A 25,427-nucleotide genomic window follows, 5' to 3' on the forward strand; every position below is an offset into this window, starting at 1 on the left:
TGTCGCTGGTCAGGATACTTTAAGATCTATTAATAGTAAAGTACATGAAGACGTTCTTCTTTGTGTCACAGAAGCTGTCTGAGAATGAATGGGTTGTCGTCAGTGCTGATGCTATTGTGGAGGTGGCGTGGTTTTCTTCTAATTCATTTTTTTTTGTTTTTCATTTTCCCTACAGATAAAGCTGGAACAGAGCAACACACTGCAGGACAAACACAAAGCACAAACTGTCTCAGCAAGCACAGAAGCTGTGGCACCCTTCACTCTCGGCTTTGAGAACCCATCGAAAAATCTATCTTCGGATAAGACGTTTAAATGAGGTCCCATCTGCTTGTTCAGGTGGACGTTAAAGATCCCATGGCACTATTTGAAAAGGGAAGGGAGTTTCTCTCTCCTGTTGTCCTGGCCAACAATCCCTCCTACCAATAAAATTGAATTGTAAATCTATCATTTTGTTCTCTTCTCAGTTTCGTATTTAAAAAAAGAACTTGCTTCTCCCAGAAATCTGTGGAGTCCTGTAGCATAGTGGTTAGAGCATTCACCTCGCAAGTGAGAGGACCATAGTTCGACTCCCAGGGTAAAACATTAGACAAGTTTCCTTACTCCACATGCCTCTGTTTACCTAGCAGTGAGTAGGAACCCGGTTGTTAGTCGATTGACAGATTGCTTTATGGGGGTAATAATCCCTTAAAAATAAAAAAATGTTGTCACTCAATCCACGACTATTTGTGGGACATTTCTGTTTACGATTGACTGTGCATTTCTCCCACAAAATATAGTCATAAGAATATAAGAACATAAGAAGTAGGAGCAGGAGTAGGCCATTTGGCCCCTCGAGCCTGCCCTGCCATTTAATAAGATCATGGCTGATCTTCTAATCTAATTCCATTTACCCGCCCTATCCCCATATCCCTTAATCCCATTATTTTTTAAAAATCTATCGATCTCAGTCTTGAACATGTTCAATGACTGAGCATCCACAACCTTCTGGGGTAGAGAATTCCATACATTCACTACCCTCTGAGTGAAGAAATATTTTCTCAACTCAGTTCTAAAGGGCTGACCTTTAATCCTGAGACTATGATCACTAGTTTGAGATTCTCCAACCAGGGGAAACAGTCTCACGGCATCTACCCCATCTAGACCCTTAAGAATCTTATAGATTTCTGTAAGATCACCTCTAATTCTTCTATATTCTAGAGAATATAGACCTAGTGGAGTCCTGTAGCTCAGTGGTTAGAGCACTCGCTTTGCAAGCGAGAGACCTGAGTTCAATCCCAGGCAGAGGGCGAAACCTTGGGCAAGTTTCCTTACTCCACACAGAGCCTAATAATAATCCCTCCAAAACCAAAAACAATAATAAATTGGTCATTTTCAATCTACGACTGTTTGTGGGACATGGCTGTGTGCAATTGGCTGCCGCGTTCGCCCACAAATATACAGTCAATTCACTTTACATTGTGTTCTGTGAAGCGCTTTGGGACGTCCTCCCGACATGAAAAGCGCTATATCAAATGCAAGGATTATTTATTATTATTATTAGTCTACTTAACCTCTCCGCGTAGGTCAACCCCCTCATCCCAGGAACCAACCCAGTGAACCTATGTTCCACCCCCTCTAAGGCGAGTGTATCCTTTCTTAGGTAAGGAGACCAAAATTGCACACAATATTTCAGGTGCGGTCTCACCAAGGTCCTATACAATTGCAGCAAGACTTCCCTACTCTTGTACTCTAACCACTTTGCATAAACGCTAACATGCTATTAGCCTTCCTAATTGCCTGCTGCACCTGCATACTAACTTTCTGTGATTGGTGTACAAGGACAGCTAAATTCCTCTGAACACGAACACTATCTAGTCTCTTCACCCTCTGGAAAATAATCTGCTTTTCTATTTGTTCTAGGTAGGTGAATAACTTCACACATTATACTGCATCTGCCACCTTCTTGTCCACTCACTTAACCTGTCTATATCTCTTTGCATCCTCCTTGTGTCCTACTCACAGCTTACTTTCCCACCGAGCTTTGTATCATCAGCGAATTTAAATACATTAAGCTCTATTTCCTCATCTAAATCATTGATGTAGACTGTAAACAGTTGAGGCCCAAGCACTGATCCTTGTGGCACTCCACTAGTCACAACCTGCCAATCTGAGAAGGACCTGTTTATCCCTACTCTCTGTTTTCTGCCTGTTAACCACTCTTCGATCCATACTAATATATAACCCTTAATTCCCTGAGCCCTAATCTTATGTAACAACCTTTTATGTGGCACCTTGTCGAATGCCTTCTAAAAATCCAAGTACACTATATCCATCGGTTCCCCCCCATCTAACCTGCTAGTTATATCCTCAAAAAAACTCTAAATGATTTGTTAAACACAATTTCCCTTTCATAAAACTGTGTCGACTCTGCCTGATCATATTATGACTTTCTAAGTGCCCCATGATGACATCCCTAATTATAGACTCTAGAATTTTCCTTACCACTGATATCAGGCTAATTGGTCTATAGTTCCCCACTTTTTCTCTCCCACCCTTCTTAGATAGAGGCGTTACATTTGTGACCTTCCAATCAATGGGAACCGTTCCAGAGTTCAGGGAATTTTGAAAGACCAAAAACAATGCATCCACTATCTCTGCAGCCTCCACTGGCTTCCCATCCCCCAGAGGATCGAATTCAAGATCCTCATCCTCACCTACAAGGTCATTCACAGCCTTGCTCCCTCCTACCTCTCCGACCTACTATCCCTCTACTTACCTGCCCGTACCCTCCGTTCCTCTGGCTCCGGTCTGCTCCACATCAGTGGCCATCGGTGGCCGGGCCTTCAGCCCCGAGGCTCTGGAACTCCATCCCCCGGTGCCTTCGCCGCTTCCTCCCTTTCCTCCTTCAAGGCCGGTCTCAAGACCTTTCTCTTTGACCTTCAGCTCCCCTCTCGACTCTCTACCCCCTCCTCGCTCCCTCCCTTCCCTCCCCTCACCCTGACCATTGCCCCCCTGCTCGGGTCCTGACCCAACTGTCCAGCGCCTTGAGACGTCCTCCCGACGTGAAAGGCGCTCTACAAATGGAATCTTGTTGTTCTTTTAAAACCCTAGGATGCAGGCCATCAGGTCCAGGGGATTTATCAGTTTTTAGTCCCATCAATTTCTCTTGTACTATTACTTTACTGATATTAATTTCCTTAAGTTCCTCACTAACATTAGTCTCTTCCAACGTGAAGACAGAAGCGAAGAATTTGTTTAGTGATTCTGCCATTTCTTTATTTCCCATTATATTTTCTCCTGTCTCTGCCTCCAATGGACCCACATTTACTTTTGTTAATCTCTTCCTCTTTATATACTTGTTAAATCTCTTACAATCTCTCTTTACATCTCTAGCGCGTTTACTCTTATATTCCATTTTCTCCCCCTTAATCAGTTTCTTTGTTATCCTTTGCTGATCTCTAAAGCCCTCCCAATCCTCAGGTTTACGGCTCCTTTTGGCAATATTAGAGGCCTCTTCTTTTAATTTTATACTTTCCTTAACTTCTCTAGTGAGTCAAGGTTGAACCACTTTTCCCGTGGAATTTTTATTTCTCTTTAAGGGAACATGCCTTCGCTGGGCACGCGCATATTCTGTGGAGTGCTTTGAAGTTGCCTCAAAAACGAGATAAGGCGCTTATATCGAATGGAAGGATTATTATTAATCCGCCATCCGTGGCTGACTGCCGGCTTTGCCTGTAGGCAGAGCAGTCCCTATTTACCTGTTCAGCACAGGTAGTAATGTGTCAATCAGTATCTCAATGTATTTGTCCCAATGTAAGGCAGGTGGTGTGTGCGCGCGCACCCTCCTCCCCCCCCCCCACACACACACCTCAATCCACCATCCGGGTCTTCATGTACCGGTCAACCGAACCTGCCAGAAGCCAGGGGAGCAACCTAACTTGATTAAGAGTGGGAGGGGGGGGTTAAGCATGAGACTGACAGCGGCTCTAACCAATGAAAAGTCGGGATCGACCCTCGGCCGGGAGGAGGGGCGGGAGCATTAGGCTTGACGGACAGCAAAGCGGACCAATGAAGAGGGAGCCGAGACTGACGGCCGCAGTCATCAGGAACGGGAGGGGCGGGAGCATGAGGTTCGACAGACAGCAGCAAAGACCAATGAGGAGCGAGGAACGGACCTTTGTGGTCAAGAGCGAGGTGTGTGATTGGGCGGAAAGAGGAGGCGAACGACAGCGAGAGAGAGAGTGTGTGAGGGGGTGTGTGGGGGAAGAGAAAGAGTGAGCGGCTGTCGTTGTCGTCGTCATTGGGGAGAGGGGGAGCAGGGCCGGATGTGCACCTCTCAGGTCGATCGGGAGCAGGCGCACTGCACTGAATGAAGTTTAATGGTTCGGGTGGACTAAATAATCCCGGGGCCTAGTCCTGCCTGTGACTGAGGCGCGGTGCGTGCGGGCGGGGCTGTTGGCCGGTCGCCGCCGAAGTCGAGTGTGTTTAGGGGGGGGGGGAACGAAGGGAAAGGGAAAGAAAAAGAAAAAAAAAGGAAAGGTGGTTAAAAGAAACAAAAAAAACTTTAATAATACTCCCCCCCCCCCCCCCTCTCTCCCCCCCTCCTTTTCTCTCTCAATCTCTCGGTTGTATCCCGCGCGCGCAGACAGGCAATATTTAGATCGTATTTTGTATTTCTGTATTAAAAAAAACGTGACGAGAGAAAGAGAAGGAGAGAAAAAAATTATTTCCGTCGCTTCTTAAAAAAAAGTCAGACAACGTCGCCCCCATCCCCCCGCCCTCTCCCTCTCCCCCTCCCTCCCTCCCTCCGCGCTCTCTCGCTTTCGCTCGACCGCCCGCCCGTTCGCCGCCAAACCCTCCCCCCCCCACTTCTCCCTCCACACATACACACACACATACAGAGAGAGAGGCAGACGCTAGCGGGGGGTTTGAGGAGCGCCACCGCCGCAAAAAGCAGACGAATTATGCAGAATGAAGTGATCGCGGAGAGCCGAGCGCTGGCAGCAGCAGCGGACACCATGACAGACGCCTTCGAGGACGAGATCGACTCGGTGACCGCCGCCGTCAGCACCAAAGTTCGCATCTTGGAGCCCACCCCAGGCGACCGCCTGGATTTCCAACTGGCCGTGCTCTCGGGGAGCGAAGAGGACGAGGTTTCTGAGGTAAAAAAAAAATTTCCCCCTTTTTTTCGTTCTTTTATTCGCTAACCTTTTTTTTTAATCCGCAACCAGCTGTGTGCTGATCCCACCCCAACCACCCCACTTCCATCTCCTGAACGAAATAATAGTTAGGCCCCGAGAGCCTCGGGGTTTATTTTTTATCCGTTTTTTTTATTTGTGTGTGTGGAGAGGGAAAATGTGAAGAAGATGATGACGATGATGGTGGTGAAAAAACGGAGGAGGGCCTTTTTTTTGACCTCTTCTTTTTTTTTGCGCGTATTTCCGGGCCCAGGATTGAAATTCGACCCCGAGGCTCGGCTCGGGTGAAGCGGGTAGGCCGAAAAGAGAGAGAGAGGGAGAGAGAGAGAGAGAGGGGGTGGGGGAGGAGAGAGGAGAAGAAGGCGACGGCGGGGCTGAGTGCGCTTGTGCGACCGGCACAATGCACCATGGGATTTGTAGTCCTGGTGAGCGCCGCGGAGACTCGAGAATCTGAGCGAGAACGAGGGTGGAACTACAACTCCCAGCGTTCCGCGCCCCCTCGTTCTCAACACCCCCTCCTTTTTTGGGGGAGCTTCAGAAAAAACTAGTCCTGGCCTGAATTATCCTGGTGCACTAACTCACTAACTAACCTTCGGTTTGAATTTGATTAGATTTCCCTCAGCACACACAAGAGGCAGTGCCCGTGACATTCCCCCACGAGTCGAAGGCATTGGACAGGGCCCTCTTGCTACATAATGCCTCTCACCAGTTATTTTATTTTTAGCCTCATGTTTCCTGCTTTCGCTTACGTATTTCTGGTCGCAAATTAATTTGGGGGCTTCCATGTTTATTCCCGTTTACATTGGGATGCGTCAAATGAAACGGAGACGGGCCAGTCAGGCATTCCAATTTCTCGAAATGCTGTTCCTGTTCGCATTAATCTGGTCCCAGGGCCCGTCTATCACATGGTGTGCGGCCAGAGAGCGGATATGGGTGTAGTTTTTACAGTACTTCAGTTATTGCTCCAGATGGATTTTGATGCATCACCAAATGAGCCGGACATGCCTGGCTTCCCTGCATTAGTGTTCCCTGGGACTCATTCTAAAGATGGTGTGATAAGTGAATGGAGTAAATACATTTTAACATATCTTGTATGGAGTAAAATGCAAACTAATTACAGAGCTTTAGATGATAGAGTGGTATTTAATAAACTGGAAGTATTGCACCTTGAAAGAACGGGAGGTCAATGGTTCACATATTTTTACTTCTCTCAGACACACAGCGCTTTTTATTGTTGCATGCTAAAAACTACATTTAGAATATAGGGGAATACTGAAAAAAGGCTGAAATATTTTTTTTTCTTTTTTTAAAAAAAAACAATTTTCATCTCAAGTAGTGTGATGTTGCTTGTTTTTTGTTTCACACCAAGAGGGTTAGGATCATTTGCTCACAAAACACAAGTTGAGTACAACTTTAAAAAGTGAGTCATGTTTTCCAAGTTTTCCAAGTCGAGCTGTTTTTTTTAAAAAAAAGGAAGTCACAAGTAAAATGACCCAATGATCTCCCAATATAAATGTTCCCAGTTTGTGCATTCCCTTCACTTAGTTAGGGTACCTAAACCTACACATCAGTTTGGATGCCCATCATGGTGCTCTCTCTAATTTCACATTTCAGTTGTAAGGAAGTCAGAGCTCCAGGTGTGTCAGATTAATTCTGTGCACAAATCTTCCATTGTATCCCATTGTATACTATCTTTTTATACACCTTAAAGTCTTGATTGTGTTCTTTGATCTTGTTTGACACTTCATGGTTTCAAAGAACTGTCTTCCAGGTCCCACAGGTTCTAATCCTAGCTTATACAGCATTTTGTAAGCATTTCTTATTTTATCTGCTTCCTGAAAACTTACCTCTTGTGGCTTATGGTCATCTCCCCATGCTCGGCGTCCGACACAGTCTTTGAAGCTTGTCAAGGTGTTACTGTATGTACCCAATGCTATATAAAAGCAAGTTATCTCCTCGATCTTAGTGATAATTTTACATGTTTTCCATGGGGTATTTTCTTCTTTTGAGCCTAACTATCTTAATCTATTCAGATAATGTTTTATTCTGTTTGCCCACCCAATTCGGGATTTTTGACTTAGCAACTTTGGATACATTTTTGTTTCTGCCCCATCTCAAGTTATTTTATGAAAACAGGTGATCCAAATGATCTCAGTCCTCTAGTTAAGGCAGTGGGAAATATTGGCTACCCACCCCCTCATCATTGCATTACTCTTAGTGCACATATGGAGGTGAGGATGGAATTGGTTTAGTATAACCATTGTCAAGTGTAACCTGTAACAATCTTGAGGCTGGGTTTATGCATGAAGCAAACGTGTAGAGAGAAGAGGTGCATTTTGATATCAACCAGGGCATCTCCTTAATGTTTTTAAAATAAAAAGTCTTAAAAAGGCAACTAGCTATTTAGGGAGGGACAGCTCCTGGTTGGACTGTGCCTACATTAAAATCTCCCATTTTTTTGGAGCAGGTGTAAATAACATGAAGATATCTCTATGGCTAATGAATACACCAGAATGGGCAGGGAAAAGGTAAATTTATGCCAAGTATTCTTGGAGGTTGGCTGGATTTTTCATACTTGAAGGACCTGCCAACACTCATTGTGTCTCACCTATGAATAGTGGCCACTTATGTGAGATGCCAGAGGGTATCTGGTACTTGTAGAACTGAACTCCCAATATTTCTTTTGTGAGCTGTGTCTTGAAAATTGCAGAATTCCATCACCATGCTTGTGTCTCTAAACCATATTAAGTTCCACATATGCACCTAAAACCATGTAACGTGCCATTGAGAGACCTTGCTGGAAGCTTTCCACTACTTGTCCAGCTGGCACCACTCTATGCGTTAGGGATTTGGGTTGCAGGCTTAACAACAACAGCAAAGTTACATTTATATAGCGCGTTTCATATCAGGAGGACGTCCCAGGGTGCTGAAACAGGAGCCGCGTAAGAAGAATTCCTGTGTCCACCCTCAATAGGTGGATAGCACAAACCTGGAATTCCCTATGAAATTTCTGGAGTGCACCACAACTCAGCAATGAATGTGTGTGAGCATCACTGCCATCATCCTGCCCATTGACTTGCTTGCCCCTCTGCATTGTAATAAATATGCACTCCATGCCCTGGATATATGAACATGTACCCTCAGTAGGAGCAGATGGATAGAATGTCAAAAGCTTTTTTGGGGGGAAAAGAGAGGTTGGAGAATATATGAAAAGAAAACATTTTCATAGAGGCAGTTAACATAGTCTGATGTATGCTATTGCTTCATGCAGTCTCTATTCAGTAAAATTCAGAGTGTAATTTCTCCACTCTGAGTAATCTTTACCAACGGCTCAGCAAGGTCATAGATATGACTTGTACACTTTGTGTGATCGATATACTGAATTTTGTGGTACGTTGTCAATTGAAACCCACTGTATATATAATTTATCCAGTTGACAAAGATCACCATACATAACGTATTCATGGCCAAGTAAATAAAGTGCTTCCCTTTGCAGCATAAAGCTGGGTAGGCCAGAAAGTCTTGGGTTCAAATCCTGGCACTGGTAGTGAGGTAGCTGGGGGAAATATCATCCATGCCTGATAGCTGGGGATACTCAAAGAAGATAGGGTTGTGCTTATCCATGATTGGCTTTTTGATCAGACGGTTACTGTCACTTATTCTGCAGACTCAAAAGTGAAAGGTAGCTTTCGGGTAAGGAATTGGATCTCTGAGATGTTGTAGTGCAGTATGCCATTTCAGCAGGAAGGGTCCGGGGATAGAAAATTGTGGAAAATTGGAGGGGGAATATGTATCACTATAATTATTCCATCAATGATCTATTTTGTCTTCAAAATAAAACGTAAACATTCTATTTACCTCATTCCCCCAAGTTTTCCTCTTTGCAGGTACCTCAGGATGCCAAAACTCATGCCAGAGCAACCCACAGGAGACCTGCCATCCATTCGTCTTTCCCCACTGGTGATGTCTGTAGTCAGCTCAACAGCTGAGATCTGTACCTCAGTGGGATGAGTTTTTTTATCTGACTTCTGTCTGTTTTCATGTGTAATTGCACAGTTGCAGCTGGACTGAAAGGTTTACTGTTCAATTGTCCCATGTATTCTGGTATGTGGTGGTGCAATGGCTTTGCGACTGAATGTTTCTTTTGAATACTGGCTTTTTTTTTGCTTTTCACAAGTGGCCGTTCATGTGTGAGACTAGACAATAGTTGGTTGGCAGGCAAAGCAACTATGGAGGGTGTTACAGCTGAGTTGGATTTCATCTTTCCTCACTTTCTAGCAAGGTCACTGGATAGAATTGGGAGTCCTAGCTGACTCCTTCTTCCTAGCTTAGTAAATGTACTGAAGTGGTTAACTTCAATTTGAATCTGTTTTTATTAGAAGCATGGTTTATAGGGTGATGGAGAAGACCAAATTCAATATTGTTGGAAATACACTTTTATTGGTTGTAAAAGTGTCATCTTGCTTTAGTTGCTAGTACTCTCACTTGGTGTCAGAAGGTTGTGGGTTCAAGCCCCACATCAAGTTTATAGTCTCGACTGAAACACCAGTGCAGTACTTAGGATGAGATGTTAAGCTGAAGTCCTGTTCAAGAGGATGTTAAACATCCCATGACACTATTTGAAAAGAGAAGGGAGTTTCTCCTGTTGTCCTGGCCAACAACCCCAGATTAATTGGTTATTCACTTCATGGTTGTTCATGGGACCTTGATGACACAATTAGCGGCTGCGTTTGCTTTCAAAAACCGTGACTTACCAATAATTATGTATTCACCTTGTGGCTGTTTGTAGGAATCTTTTGATGTAAATGATAACTGCATATGCCTATAATAAACGTTGCTACTTTTTTCTATTATGTCTCAATAGAACTTATGATGTTTCGAAATAAAAATGTAAGTTCTATCTTTGTCTTCAGTACAGTTTAGAGGATGCAACCTTGTGCCTGAAATAAAATTTAGTGGAATTAGTATTGTAAGTTAAAGCTTACTGATTGGCTCCCTGATGGCTTAGTGAGTTTATTCATTGAGTAGCTGAACCATACATATTTTGAAAGTCACGTGTTTGATCCCTGGTTATTGCTGAGTTAGCTGAGGGAGGAGGAAGGGAATACAGTTTGGCAAATGGCCTAGCACTCCCAAGTTAGAGAAGGGTAAAATCAACCGGAGGTGCCCAACCCCCCCACCCACTGGACAAATTGCTATCAAGACTTGCATGTGAAGAAAAGCTGTTTGGGTAACGTATGGGGGAAGAAAAAAATGGCAGCTGTGGTAGGAAAAAGTCTCTATCCTTCGGGAGGGGAGAACATTGATGAAAGAATGTTTGAAAAATAAATTAATAGAAAATTATTTTTCATGTACACAAGAGTAGATGTTAAATGATGTCCACGGTTACAAAAGTGGAACATATTAATGGTAATGGGGAGCTTTTCCAATCATCTTGCACTACTGTCACAGTTGCTGTTTTTTGCTGGGGTAGTGATAATTGACATCATTGCCCCTGGGTTGGGAAGAGGAAAATCCAATTTCTGATTATTCTGTATTTCCGCCCGCCCCACACACACATACAATACTCCCTTTGGTGAGGTATTGGAGTGTGACTGCTACCCATACTACTGCACCATGGGAGGCAACTGGTTCAGTGGGAGGGGAGAAAATTAGCATTACATTTTCAAAAGAGAGGTGAATCAATTCACAAATCTTGTAGCTAAATTTATAATGTTACTTTACACAGTTGTCTCATGCTTGATTTTCCTTGTTGAGAAGCAGCATTTCATTTGGTGAAGGTATGTCCTTGGTTCAACCATCCACATTCAGTGGATGAATATAATTTTTGTGGGGCTGTGACACTGCTCCAATGAAGGAGCAAAATATAATCTTGATTCCAAAATTGAGACGGCTCAAAAATGATGTGAATATGAAACACTTTAGAAAAATGTGCTTAAAAAAAGTAGCTGGATATTAAATTACATATGGCCATCTACAATGTTTTAGGATTCATTAATATGCCTATCATTTTTTTTGAGAGGGTAAGATTCCTCGATTTTTTTTAAACAAAGCAATTTCCCTTATTTCTGCTGAATGAGCGCTTTCTTGGGGAGTGATGGTCCCTATATTATTTACATCACATGATTTCTTATGGAGATTTCCTGCAGATTGCCAATTACTGGAGGACTAAATTAGGGGCAGTATTTTGTGTGGGTCTGTGCCCATTTGAAACATCTGACATATTTTGCTTAGGACTATTATAGCCAACAGGCTTTCATCAATCAATTGGGCCTGGATTTGAACCAAAACTCCAGAGATGAAAGGGCAGTGTGTCGCCCAGGCAGTATTGCTTTAAAACTAAGTGGGCTTCACAGTGGAAGTTGGCTTTAACATCTGCTACCAACCTGCATGCACTTCCTACAGGTACATAGAAATAAACAGAACCATAGAAGACCATCTGTCTGATCCCAGAGTTTTGGGTTAATAACATTATCCCACCGATTTTGCCAGGCGAAAATCTGGCAATTCTTCTCCCTAACCTGGGGTGTTAAGTGCAATTGGAGCCCCTCACTGCTGAGTCCACCCAAAATTTAGCAAGTATCAAAAGGGGGAAACCTCTATGCCTAGTGACACAGCATTTTCCCTTATTTCTCCTGAATGACACACCAAGTGATTTATTCTATGAGCCATTGCGGGAGAGGCAGTGAGGATGTTGTAATTTTTTTAAGCCTTGTGGTATCTTGCCAAAATATCGATTACTTAACGGTTAGCTTAGATAGTGGGTGTTAGCTGACTCTGGTCAGAAGGGCATTGCAGCCAAACCAGTACTCAATCAATATCTACATGTGTGCTTATCACCAGGGTTCTTGGTGGTGAGTAGAGCAGGAGTCCTCATTTTATTTGCATGTGACACCTATTGTTTAAAATTAAATTGGCACCAAGGGGTGATTTTTTGATTGAAAGGATGGAGTGTACTTTTTTTAAAAAAAGGTACTTGAATACTGAAAATTGAATATATCTTGCCCACACCAATTTATCAGTATCTGTGAAGAATCCAAGCAGCAAGACATTATCTCATAAGAACCTCTTAACTGGTTTCATCTCCAGTACTGTGCATAATGTTTATCAACACTCTAGTACAGTTGTGTTTAATCTGATATATTCAGCAACATGCTGAATATATCGGGCACTAACGCACAAAGTATTACAACCCTTTAACATTCTTTGTTAGTTATTATTGTTTACTACCTCTTCCATTGTTTCCCATCTATTTCTAACTTTAGAACTCATCACTTGGTTGTGTATCTTTATTCCAATCCCATTGCCATCTGTGGAAAATGTGAGCAACATTCAATAACTGTTTCATTGGCCAAAGGACTGTTTTGCAGCCTTGATTTACAGCCAATTTAAAGCTGGACTGATGATTGACAGAACTTCATCATAGATCCAATTTGGTTAATATTTGTTGTGACTAAAATGGGAAGTGGAAGCTGCAACAAAAAAATGTTTGTCTGTTCTTACAGAACATGTGATGTGGGATGAGTCAATTCACCTGCGACACGCCAAAGGTTAAACGTATTGGTTGGATATTTGGGTTGTTATTGAGAAATTAAATCCATACTATTTGGGTTTTGGTTGCACTGCTTTCCAACCAATGTCAGTTTTAGGCTTGATATCCAATACCTGCAAATATTGATTGATTGTGGACATTACACAAGTATAGCCTATTTTGCTGGAATCATTCTTTATCAGCATGGTCCAACTGGCTGCCCGTGGGCAGATTTTATCTGGCCCCGGCTCCTCCACCCCCCCGGAAGGAAAGCACAAATCTTTTGTGGCCTTTGGACGTTTCTCAAATGGAGCATCCGGCTCTCAAAAGCCAAAAGGTTGAACCACCCTGCTTAATATAACTGGCTCACTAAAACTTGGAGGCTATTGCATTTGTCCTGATTTGATCAAGAATATGGAGCTCCACCTACGGCTTAGTTGATGAAACATAACTGCTTAAGTGTAACCTGGAAGATCCAAGTTTCAATTCTTGGTGTGTGCTAAATTAACAGATTTCTGCATGCATTTCAGATGTTGCATTGAGCTTGCCTCTGAGGCTTTTCATTTAGTTTATTTAGTCTGAATAAAAGACGAGTTCTGACTAAACATTTTATCTTGAAGGAAGAGTCGGTGTTGATAATGGTACTATTGCAGGTTATTTGGAAAGGAATATTGAGGACACACAAAGCAGAGTTGTGGTACAACCCATGATGACTGTAGGGCTATTATTAAACCACGATAGTGGATTTGTTTCTCTGTATGTAAAGTACTACCAACCCATATTTCTCTTTTCCTCTGGTTTTGCTAACCTTTGAGGAACTTGCATAATCTGTTTTTTTGTCTTTGGTGTATTCAGCAGGAATTTGGTCCAGTGCAAAAACATACCACATTGCATGTTGATTCCAATCCATTTTCTCCTTTTTGAAGATCTGGGCAAAGGAGACCTCAGTTGGTATAGCAACGGTATATTGGTGGAGACTAAATGTGCGTGTGGACCTTTTAATTCAGATACAGGATTTAATGATCCAGATGTGTGTCAGACTAAGGCTACTGCTAATTCAGGTCCAGAAAGAAGCTGCTTGCACAGTCTGCTGGGATTTCTCTTCTCTGGCAGACAACAACAACAAAATTATATTTGTTCAGCGCCTTTCACGTCGGGAGGATGTCCCAAGGCGCTGAATCTAACATCAAGTTAAGTTTCAAGTCTGAAGCTGGCAAGGCTGAGTGCAGAAGATTGGCTGGTGTCAAGACTTCAACTGTAACCCTTTAAGGTGTGATATTCCATCCATCCTGTCCTATTTACAGATTCTGCTTAATCAAGGCTGGTCACTTTGTCTACTTAGGCTGAAATGGCTGACATGTGAACTTATTTCTCACTTCTGGCAAGGCATTTGGTTACAGAATACATGTGATTTTGTGAAGGGTGCTTGGAATACTAAATCTTGTCCAGGTAATACCTATTTGGATTTGTATTGTTATGAGCAAATTTAACATTAGCACTGTTTGAACCCATGTCATTTGCATACTTAACCTTCTTGAGTCATCCTCTTGTTGGCACTCGGTTCAGGATACAGAATTAGTGAATGCAGTGCTTTGTGATCGTGGCAGAAGTTGGTGAAATTTGGAGTTGAGGTTCAAATCAACATTCTTTTACCCTGCTGGTCCTGTTTTGGATTGTCTTAAAGAAAGGTTTGACTAAGGAAGGTTTATCAGTGAAACCGTAGATTTATGGGGCGGGAGTTATATAGCCCATCTTGACGACTAAAGTAATTATGGCTGCCATCCTGTATTTGGACCTTTTTAAGGTTGTTTTACTGTAGGACAGTTGTGCAGGGATTTGGGGTTTAATGCTGAGTATTTTGGTGCACAGTACTGTACCAGCCTTCTGATCGATTCTTTGTATGCCCTGGTTCAAGATGTTCACATCAACCCTTCAATCATTTCTGTTTGGGTGACTTTGTTGTCTTGCTTTGCAACATTGAGCTTCATTGGAGCTTTCAGTTTAGATTGAATCGGCTGATCAATGTATTATGACAGAGGATAATACATACCTGCAGTTTATTGCATGGCATTCTTGGGGTTCATATAAGTGCGTAGTGCTACGTTTTCAGAATCCATTGATCGGATTATTGTTTTTTGATTCCTTCACAGGTGTGCTGCAACCACTGTTATATATGCTTGATGTAACCTTTCCATGTAATTGCAAATTATCATCTCTCACCAACGTGGTATGTTTCTATGACATGACATTTTACTGCTATGTATGTGTTTACCTGTCTATCTGCCTTGTCGAGACCTCATTCAATGCAAGTCAGGGCTCCTAATTTATTTTGTAGTGTATGCACCTGTATTTTGAGGGATTTCAAAGCTTTAATCTGATCTGGGTTTCGGATGAGTCAAACACACAAATTGTGCTCCTATGGCTTAGTATCATGAGATTCCCTTTTATATTTAGCCTTGCAATTTGTTCTCTCCTAGCTGCTGTTCTTGCCATTAAATATACTAGTATTTGAAATGCATATTTGAAATGCATAAGGTTTGAAAGAAAATTATATGCGCCTCTCTAATGGGATGGTAATGTTAAATTTGTTTTTTGATTATTAAGCAATTGAAAAATGTCTTGTTTATTCACTTAGATACAATACAAATTTATATGTATACAGTGCCTTTCATTCAGGAGGACCAAAGTGCGATACTGTGTGGGAACCCGAGCATGGGGTGGGAGCCAAGAGGGGAGGGTAAGGATAACCAAAAGCACGGTCAGTGGTAGATCTTGAGACCTTGAATATCTGGTCTGAGGGTGGATCTTGTCACGTAATACAAATGTCTAAGATAATTAATAAATGATTAGTATAGTTATCCTCTGGAATATGTAATGGGCAACACTAAGAAAATTGATTCATTTGGTTTATAAGAAATTTGCAGTTAATTGTTGCACGTTTATGAACCAGTGACTCATTGTTGGAAGTGCATCTGTCTGGTTATCTAGGGAAGAGTCCTGGTCTAAAAAGCTTCAAAGTTAAATAGCCTACTGCTGCAAAACTCTTGGCAATGGAGAATTAACCTTGTTTAAATTGCTGGAGGGTGCCTCTGTTGTAGCATAGTACTTAAACTTGAATCGTTAGCTTCAGGGAAGGAGATAAGTAAGGAGGGAAAATTAGGAGGAGAAGCTTTGAAGTTTAGAATTGATTTTGACAATGGTCTTGTGAGAGACCTTGTTCCTCTTGAGTAACCAAGAGGAAGTGTTAAGTGAAACCAGGTGCTTTCCTGCATGAAAGCAAATTTGGAGAGGAAGGTGACTTATAGCTTTTGGAGGCTGTTTCTTGAGTGTATTGAAGTATGTTAGCTGAGCTCACTTCTTGGTCAGATATTGGTGAAGTTAGGCATAGACTTCATAAGTAAGTGAAAGACCACAGGAGATAATTTTTACTTATGTGTATATTATGTAATATATTTTTCATCTATTTCATAGCCTGTCATAGATTTGGATGTGTTTGACACCGGAATACAAATCTGTGCTCAGATAAACTGTTACTGCTCTCTGAAATTTGTTGTATGTAAAACCATATGGTACAATCAGTAAGTTGCCATTTTGTTCACTCAGTCTGCACTGCCAACACAGAATTAACCGAGTAATACATTTTAGCTACTTTTTATTTCTGGTTATAAAGTAGATTGGTAATGAAATTATGCTCTATGCTTATTGTAATGAACTTCAAGTAGAGGTCATTTTCATAGATGTTGCTAGGTGGAAAATAGTCCTGCCAGTGTGAAAGATTCTCAGCAAAATTCTGGCTCCATCTGACAAATTGACCACAGTCCTGAACACGTTAATTCTCTGGTAATTTTTTTTTTGCTTTCCAGCAAGGGATTGCAAGCCAATCCAGGCTTCATAGATAGCTTGGCAGGGTAAAATACAACAATAGGTACATATTCCACTAACAGCAACAACTTGCATTTATATAGCACCCTTCACACAGCACGACACAGAACCGATAGGAGGGGAGAAATGTCGTTATTCATGTTCAGTGTGTTTCCCTCTTTCCTGATGGTAGTTACCATTAAGAAGTTATTAATATTGGAGATTATGACTTTCGGTCTCTACAGAACCTAATAAAAACACTGCCCTCCAGAATCTGCTACAGTTTATGTAGGTGCTTCTGTTTGAAGTGTGTCAAAGTAATAGTTTTATGGAATAACTATTTTTCAACAGGTGCTTGTACTGGATTTGTCACAATGCTGACAGATTGTTTTTCTACATCACTACTTCCTGGTGCATGTTCAATTGGTCACCAGGGCTGGTATGGAATTGACATTGCACATTTTGGAATTGTGGAGTCCTGTAGCTCAGTGGTTAGAGCGCTCGCCTCACAAGCGAGAGACCTGGGTTTGATTCCCGGCAGGGCGAAATGTTGGACAAATTTCCTTACTCCACTCGCTTCGGTTTATCTAGCAGTAAGTAAGAACCCCGTTGTTAGTCGATTGGAGGATCACTTTTCCGAGGGTAATAATTTCCTTTTTTAAAAAAAGAATCAATTGGTCACTTCAATCCACGACTGTTTGTGTGACACTGCTGTGCGCAGTTGACTACCGAGTTTTATCCACAAAATATAGTCAATTTGTTTCACATTATATTTTGTGAAGCGCTTCAAACATCTCAAAGATGTGATAAGGCGCTATATCAAATGCAAGGATTGTTATTATTACATTATTATTGCGGATGTATTAAGAGGCTGGAGACAGATTCTTCTGGTATTATTTAATCTTGCCTTCCCAACTTTGCTCTGCTGCCAGTTTGAGTCTGGATGTTGCCAAGTGAAGATGCTTTAATGAAAATGTCCTGAGTGTCAATGCTTTCACTACATGACTTGAACAGTAGCTTACTGGCAATGCCAAACAAATCTTAATAATACGAATGTACACTTTCGAAAAGCAACAATTGGCAGCCAAAATGTCATATTCCCACAGCCAAAGGGTGCTACATTTTTTATTTAGTTTTAACCTTTCAGATATCTTTGCTGAGAGGCTGTATGTACTGTAACACAGGCGTTTTATAAAAAAAAATCAGCTGAAACTGTTCATACCATGGTATAGTTGCTTTCCAACAAACATTGAAGCTTATCAAAGATATGTGGCAACTGTAACTAGTGCAAATGAACTAGTATGCTCCCAGACCAGTATTAGCTCAAGATAAAAGTCGTGTTTAGGTTTTTTTTCTCAAATGTGTGCTTTAGAAGTGGAAGGGTAGGACAAAAGAACAATGGCTGTACGTGTAAAACAGAAAATAGTGTGTTAGTATCCACCAAAATGTTACTATTTTAAAAAGTTCTACACATTATAGATTGTCTGAAAGAGAACCTGGTTCAATCAACTGAGCAGGATGTGAAATTATTGCTTATAGCAACTATTTGTTAATTGTTAATTTAATGTTTGGTAGGATTTCAGTAGTTCAGTACGTGCATTCTCCAAAAAGCTTTTTTTCTGAATGATATAAGTACACTAGGTTTTAATCGCAAATAGGTACCTAATCTTCGTTTGCAACCTCCTATTTCTTTTGGTTACTGGGCTTCTATTTGTAACTGGAAGTGGGTATAAGAGTTTGAGGTCAAGGACAATTATAAGTGATAGCCTGTAGATAGCTTTAGCTGGGTAAACTGTACTTACCATAATTCCACAAGAACCATAAGCTTGAGCAGCACAACTCACTGGACTGCCTTCAGGTTCATCAGCTCTTGTATTTGATTTGACAGAACATCTTCAGCAGTGGGTGACAACTTGTATACAATTTGTTGAAAAATAAGTGGTTCTGATTCAAAGCATCATTACATCTTGATAGACGATACAAAAATTAAGCTCAAACATTCTTGCTAATTTGCCTTCCGCCTCTTTAAGGTAGTGATTTTTGAGCATGGTTGCGTATGTGCTGGAAACTTATTATTGCCCACAAGCCAAGATAGCAAATCTTAGTAGGCTTATTTTACTGTGTTGAGTATCACAGCTGAATCTAATCCGTCCACTCATGATTCCGTTTTCCCCTCCATTTCTCTGCCCCTGACTTGGGGGTCCTGAGGCCAATTGTAATTTCTCAGTCAATTTGGCTGAGGTTAGCTGGATCAGCAGAGTCACAGGATTGAGCCAGGGACTATCTTGGCTTGTAGGACTTTCACATTGGACAGTGGCTTTGCTGGTCTAGCCAATGGGTAACTTTGCATATTTTAAATTAAAAAGTCCTTTCAGTTTAAATGTTTATCTATCGTAAACTGGAATCGTCAAACACAGGTTTCATTTATCTCCTGAAATTTGAGACCTTGTGTTACTTATTCAGTTACATTTACCTTTTCCTCTTCTGTATGCCCTTATAACTGGCACAATAAGATTTTAGAAATGAATTGCATTCTGTACTTGTAGTAGTATATAGTGTCTTTCTGAGAAAATTATACCCATCTTTATCACAAGTAGTTTCGTTCGATTCCATATTGTGAGTGCAGATTCCCAAGGCATTGTAACAACTGAAAGATCTTCAAAAGTTAAGACCTCACAAATGTGTTTTGCAGTCGACTGGAAAATCGGTTAACTAGTCAACTATTTTTACTCATCTTCAGGTTCTGTGGTTGTATTTTATTTCAGCGGTGGATACATCTCATTTTGCAGGTAATAAGAATCCTGATATGACTCAGCATAGGTAGCTTTTTGCCACAGTTTACATGAGCTGGGGTTAGCCAGTATCAGTTTAGACTGTATGTATTGCGTGAAAATATATTGGGTAACTTTCCTCTGGGGAGTTGCCTGCCACAGTGGTGTGGCTGTGATCCATGACTTTAAGGTTAAAAATGTATACACTACAATTGTGGAACAAAATTATGGGTATGACACACTAGAACAGAAATAAGCAAGGAGTTTGTGGACATTTTCTCCATGAATTTATTTTTGTATTTCTCAAAGGGATAGTATGGGATCCAATATCATAATCCATGATCTATTTGTGTTTTTTGAAGGTTTCATGCATATTTGTTGTACTGTGTTCAGTGCCTAGGGACATCCTCTCAAATTGAAAGACTCTATATAAATGCAATTTGTTGTTGTTAATCCTTTTTATTGCAAAGTATACATCAAAGAGAATACACAGGTTATTATTTCAAAAATGAACAGAATTCCATAGATTTACAAAAGTTGATTCAAAACTTAAAACTGTTTGGCTGAAATTAAGTAAGCATGTGGGGTGCATTTCAAATATGTGATTGTGCAGATTAGGAGTAATATTCCCCTTCACAACTCATGGTTTCAGGTGTACTTACTCGTTGCTTTTCTGTCTTGTCCACTTGTCCATTTTATGAGCCGTTTCTTTTTTAAGTGCCTAAAATACAGTTTTTGAGAAACCAAGTCAAAAGTGAGAGGAGTTGCTGCTCTATATTCTACACCTAAATTTGTCATTTTCTTTTCAGGTTGAATCGTTTATCTTGGACCAGGAAGATCCTATGATCAAAACAGCTTCTGAGTTACTGTTATCAAGTGCCGCAGATGGAACAGATCTACGAACTGTAGACCCAGAAACGCAAGCAAGACTGGAAGCCTTACTTGAAGCAGCAGGTATTCTGTTCTGTGTGTTTGTAATTTCTACTTTAGGATTTTATTACAGAGTTGATCATTTAATTTGAGTATGAATTCCAAAACATTTATATATGTTCCAACCCCTCCTCCACAAATACTTAGTAATTGTACTGGTTACAAATCCCAGCCAACCTGCTTCAATTAGTGGAATTGGTGTTTTGTGAACTGGCTACAGTCAATGTCATGCGTCCATATAAAATATCCAGAAAACAAGTTATTTATAAAAAGAATCTTAATCCCGATATTAAGCATTCATGTAAATGTTAGGCTTTGCACATAAATTGTGGTGGCTGAGAGGATGAGAGAAATTCAGGGAAATGTTTTCTTACTGAATATAGTTCAACATTATTCTTTACAACAAAGAACCGTATTTCATAATTCTAAATCGATAAATGATGTATCTTGAAACTCAGCAGCTTCAAAGTTTAGCAAGTTGTTATATCCTTGGTACATACAAAGTGATTTTCTGCTTTTACACCATAGTTAGTCACGTCAATGGCAGCAGTGAATTGGTTTATTGGTTTCACGCACTGCACAAGTTGAAATATCATTTATTAGTTTCTTCCATATTATAACTGTAGTTTTGTGTTCCAACTCAGTGACGAGTTGTGCAAATCCGGCCCATATTATGTATGTACTTTAGTGTTGACCTGCAGATTTGGAGCAGTTTATTGTGTACTCTAGTGAGTATCAGCAGAAATATGAGTCAGCAGGTATTTTCAATTGAGTACACTTTCCTGGTTGACTTACTGTATTCAACTGCTAAAGGCAGTGACCTAATTCAAGGACTACATAATCCTGCGATTGGTCTTTCCCAGTTAGCACTAACTGCTATTAATGATTATGGAGCCTCACAATATCACAAAACCTTCCTGCAGTGCATTTCTTGTACACGCTTGAAATATGTATGGAGGATCAAGTAGTGCCATCCTTTATTTCACAGAATGTGGTCAAGGATGGAACACCAGTCTTGTAGCACTTCATGTGATCCTTAAATGGTGTTCTCTTGAAATGGATCTTGTGTGATCCTCCAGAATAAAACATTGCTGAGATGTAGCTGCAGGATCTAGTATAGTTGAACAATCGTTTTTGATGATCCAATAATATCCAAATGGGGAAAGGTTTATCTTATGCCCACACTTACTCGCATCTTGCAGATCACGTTGGGGCAGTTGTGACATTGGTACTGTAACTTGAAGCAAAGAATCTTCTCAGATTTGTTTGAATAGGTATTTGTCGAATGCAATTTCTTGCTGTCTGTTGTCGCAGTTGGAGGGCAGCCTGATGTAACTCAGCTCCCATCAGAACTTCCATTTAATGGGCTCAACAACAACAAATTACACTTGTATAGCGCCATTCACGTTGGAAAGATGTCCCAGGGCGCTGGACAATCGGGATTTGGACCCGAGCTGGGAGTTGGGGTCAGAAGGGAAGAAGGCCAGGGAGGGTGGCCGAAGGCACAATCAAAGAGGAAGGTCTTGTGGTGGGTGAGGCAGAAGGATTGTGGAGTAGTGTTCCAAAATGTGGGGGCAGAGATGCTGAATGCCTGACCGCCAATGCCCGAGCCAGTGAAGCCAGGCAAGAATGGGGGTGATAGGTTCCCGGAACCTGGTGCGGGAGAGGACACGAGCTGCAGAGTTCTGAATAATCTGCAGCTTGTGGAGTGAAGAGTTTGGAAGTCCAGTGAGCAGGCAGTTGTCGTAGTCAAGCCGGGACGTAATGAAAGGATGGATCAGGGTCTCAGCGGCCTGCGGTCAGTGGCAGAGGTGGGCAATGTTGCGGAGGTGTGGAAAGGCTTAAAGAATTAGCTTAATCATTCAAAGGTTTGTACCTTTGGTATTGGTTGACTTTCTGGTATCCAGGTAATCCTCTACGAATAAAGTACAAAGTGCAAAATATTTGTCTGCCGTTAGGATGTAAATTCCATCCTATGTGATGTTTTGTTATTAATGTTTCAAGATCCATTGCTTTGTCCATTGATTTCATGTCTTAGGGTGAAAAATCTTATTCGGGCGAGTATCTCTTATGCACTTCGGTTTATGAAAAGTGGTAAGAATAGTTTGTTCATTCCTCCTGAAATCTTGTTCTTATTCATTGAATCATTAGTCTTGTGTAATCTGAAATCCCTTGCTTGGAAAGCTATTGTTATTCCCTGCTTGTAGTGTAAGTCAGATTCATGCTCAGAACTTCCTCATCTGGATGCCAAATACAGGGTGGTTCTAAGAACACAGCTGAAGTTTTCCCCAACATTTTTCTGAAATGTCTTTGTCTTGGGTAATCCTTTCTGGAGAGGAATTATCATTTTGTTGGTCTTACACATATATAAGAGAATGAAAGCCATCTGCCAGTCTGGAGAGTTATATTTTGTAACTGGCTCACCAAATATTTCAACTGAATGACTGTTAAATGAAAAATACACCTTTCTTTGATGGCATTAAGTCTTGAACTATATCTGTGGACCTTTTGGCTTTGTGGCTGATCACCTTCAAAAATTACTAGAATTACAGAGCTGAGGATTGTTTAAATTTGTTTTGTATTCTTCCTTTAGTGCTTCCAGTGATTGACTGGGTTAAAGACCTTGGATGGGTTCTTTGTGCATTTCTAGCAATGGATATTGGTGAATACAATGTTTCATCCTTTGGACAATTTCCCTTAATTGAGTGTTTTTTTCTTGTAAACCTATAAGAACACCAAGGACATAAAGATCTAATTAGTTTACTGTGCAATATCCATTTTAAATATGGTTGCTAGCCTAGCTGGTTGTGAATTAAAAGTATGTCTCAAATGGTGTACCATTTCATATTTTGCTATTTAAAAGAATGAAGGAACTGATGTTTTTATAACTACCTTGTCATGTTGCAGTGTCTCTTAATACAATAGTAGCTGTCCAGGGCAATGATTGCTTTTGTAGGTCAGTGATTGTTTTTGTAAGGCAAATGCAGCAGCCATTTTGAGCATAAGAAAGCTACGTAAACAGCCAGGAGGTGAATGGTCGATTAATCTGAAGGATTGTTGACCGGGACAACAGGGCAAACTTTAAAGTTTCCATCATATTTTGAGATCTTTAATGTCCACCTGAAAAATAGGCAGCCGGGATCTTAAATTGTCTCATCCATAAATTGGTTTCTAGAGGAAAACCATGGTATATAAATCCAGGACCCTCCCCCCCCCCCCCCCCCCCCACACACGCCAGATTGGATTCTTGGCCTGTGGTATCTGAACTTTTTCAGGGTGGTAGCCGGATTGCTATCAATTGGTCTGGTTTGGACATACAGTGATGGGAGGGAAGGGGTTCATTCCTGGTGATTATCGAGGCTCTTTGTTACAAAGTATGTGTGGTAGAATGATTAGTGAGAATAGGAATAGACTGTCGTTATCTTCTTTCACCCCTTTTTCCCTTCCCACTCTTCTTTCTCCCCCCCTCCCCGATTCATTTGTCCACCAAAACCCACAGGGTAGGTTGAACACACGCAGAGTGAACACTTAAGGAAGTCTGAAAGTTGGACAGTGGGTTTTCTCTTTTGAAAATTAATATGAAATCTGAAAGTTTATTGCATAATGGGATATCTTTGACCAACCAGATATAGCCTGCAGCTCCTCCTCAATAGTAGAAGCAATTTGATAGATTTTGCTGCAAGTTCAAAGCTTCATATGAGCTATTGTTACACGTGTCCTCCATTTTAAGGACGCCTCCACTTATCAACCAACTCTATATAGTCTTGCTGATGATTCTACTCTACATTCTTAAGGTTATTGAGAGCACCTCAGTGCATATAGCCTTTATTCTTGAAGTCCTGCTCTTCTCTAAACTTCTCCCTCCCAACATGCCCCAGTTCTCACCAAGGGTCGTGGACCCGAAACGTTGACTCACTTTGCTTTCTCCATAGATACTGCCTGACCTGCTGAATGTTCTCAGCGACTTCTGTTTTTGTTTCCGATTTCCAGCATCTGCAGTATTTTGTGTTTTGCCTTTATTATTGTCCCACAAAGGCTGAATCACTGAAATTAGATCTCATCCATGCCCTTTGGGCAACCAAAATCTGGTTTTGTTCAAGTCCTTTAGATTTGCTGTTTTCTTCACATAATTTGCAAGCAACAGGTAGCACCTACCTTTGAAGGCCTGACTCTTAACCGTCTCATGTTTCTCCTGTTGCCATTGAATATTGTTTAATAAAGTATACGTTTGTGGTGACATTTAATTTTTTTAAAAAAAACTAAACTTTATACACTGAAACAGCCATACAGATTCTAAATTCTCCTGAACTTAGGGAGAAATGCATCTGGGCTTCGAGTCCCAGTTATTATCTGATGTGAATTTTATTGACATCTGGAGAAGATGAAATCTGAGCGTTGTGTTGATTTGCGAGATCCGCACTGTAAACTCTACGAAGAATTAGAATAATGACATTTTTGAGGGGATAACTAAAATAATAGATCAGGTTGAGGTAAAGGATAAACTTGATTTTCCTCTTTAAAGCCTTCAAGCCATAATTTTGGAGACTAAGGTAGTTAATGGCAGTTACCATCACTAGATTGACAACGGTAGTTTTGATGAAAGGGGAAGACTCGCCTGTGAGTAAGCAGGGAGGGGATGCTTGCTGTCCGTATTGTTCAAAACTGATGTTTCTCAGGCTACTATTTGTAATATATAACTTTGTTGAACATGCCATGGTATGTGGCTGGGTGAACAGTGTAAATTAGGTTATCTGTCATTTCAAAAGGTTATTCCTGAACTGGAAAGAAGCAGAGCTTCTCAACACTTGTGTTCAGCGTATTGTCTGGATAGTTTTGCAATACAGATACAAATTGATCAAAATGACTTGATTCCGTGTACTTTTAGTAGTAATATTCCCAAACAACCGAAAGTGGAACAACAAAGTTCTTTTGCTCTGTCGTAATGTGAAAGATGAAAGTTCCCAATTTGTCTTTCAGGGTAAGAACCGTATTTTAGGCGTTTTTGGGGGGGACTGGGGGACGCATTATTTTAGTGTATACAGACTTTCTCTGTTGCAATAATTTTAAGGTAAGGAGTTCAGGTTAAATATATGAAGTCATTCTATTTATTTTTTTCTTTTTCCTCTCCTCCTGAAGATTCAGAATGGGAAGAGATAT

At 41.0% G+C, this 25,427-nt stretch overlaps 1 protein-coding gene, 1 non-coding gene and 1 pseudogene across 13 annotated transcripts in view; all 3 read left to right on the plus strand.

Annotated features, from left to right (window-relative positions):
- The window catches only part of LOC103186491, a 28,423-nt pseudogene extending 28,060 nt beyond the window's left edge, over positions 1 to 363 (plus strand).
- A 4,414-nt stretch (positions 364 to 4,777) lies between these two features.
- ankhd1 (ankyrin repeat and KH domain containing 1) overlaps positions 4,778 to 25,427 on the plus strand; it is a 76,439-nt gene continuing 55,789 nt past the window's right edge. For all 12 annotated transcript variants that reach the window (XM_042340027.1, XM_042340028.1, XM_042340034.1 and 9 more), the window contains exons 1-2: positions 4,778 to 5,141; positions 20,150 to 20,294. In XM_042340027.1, the coding sequence (XP_042195961.1) occupies positions 4,944 to 5,141; positions 20,150 to 20,294 (343 nt within the window). In that variant the 5' untranslated portion in view covers positions 4,778 to 4,943. The remainder of the gene's footprint in view (positions 5,142 to 20,149; positions 20,295 to 25,427) is intronic.
- trnav-cac lies at positions 17,044 to 17,115 on the plus strand. Its single transcript has one exon. It is a non-coding gene; the product is annotated as a tRNA-Val (tRNA).

The sequence above is a fragment of the Callorhinchus milii genome, unplaced genomic scaffold (genome assembly GCF_018977255.1).
Source record: "Callorhinchus milii isolate IMCB2004 unplaced genomic scaffold, IMCB_Cmil_1.0 Scaffold13, whole genome shotgun sequence".
Lineage (NCBI taxonomy): Eukaryota > Metazoa > Chordata > Chondrichthyes > Chimaeriformes > Callorhinchidae > Callorhinchus > Callorhinchus milii.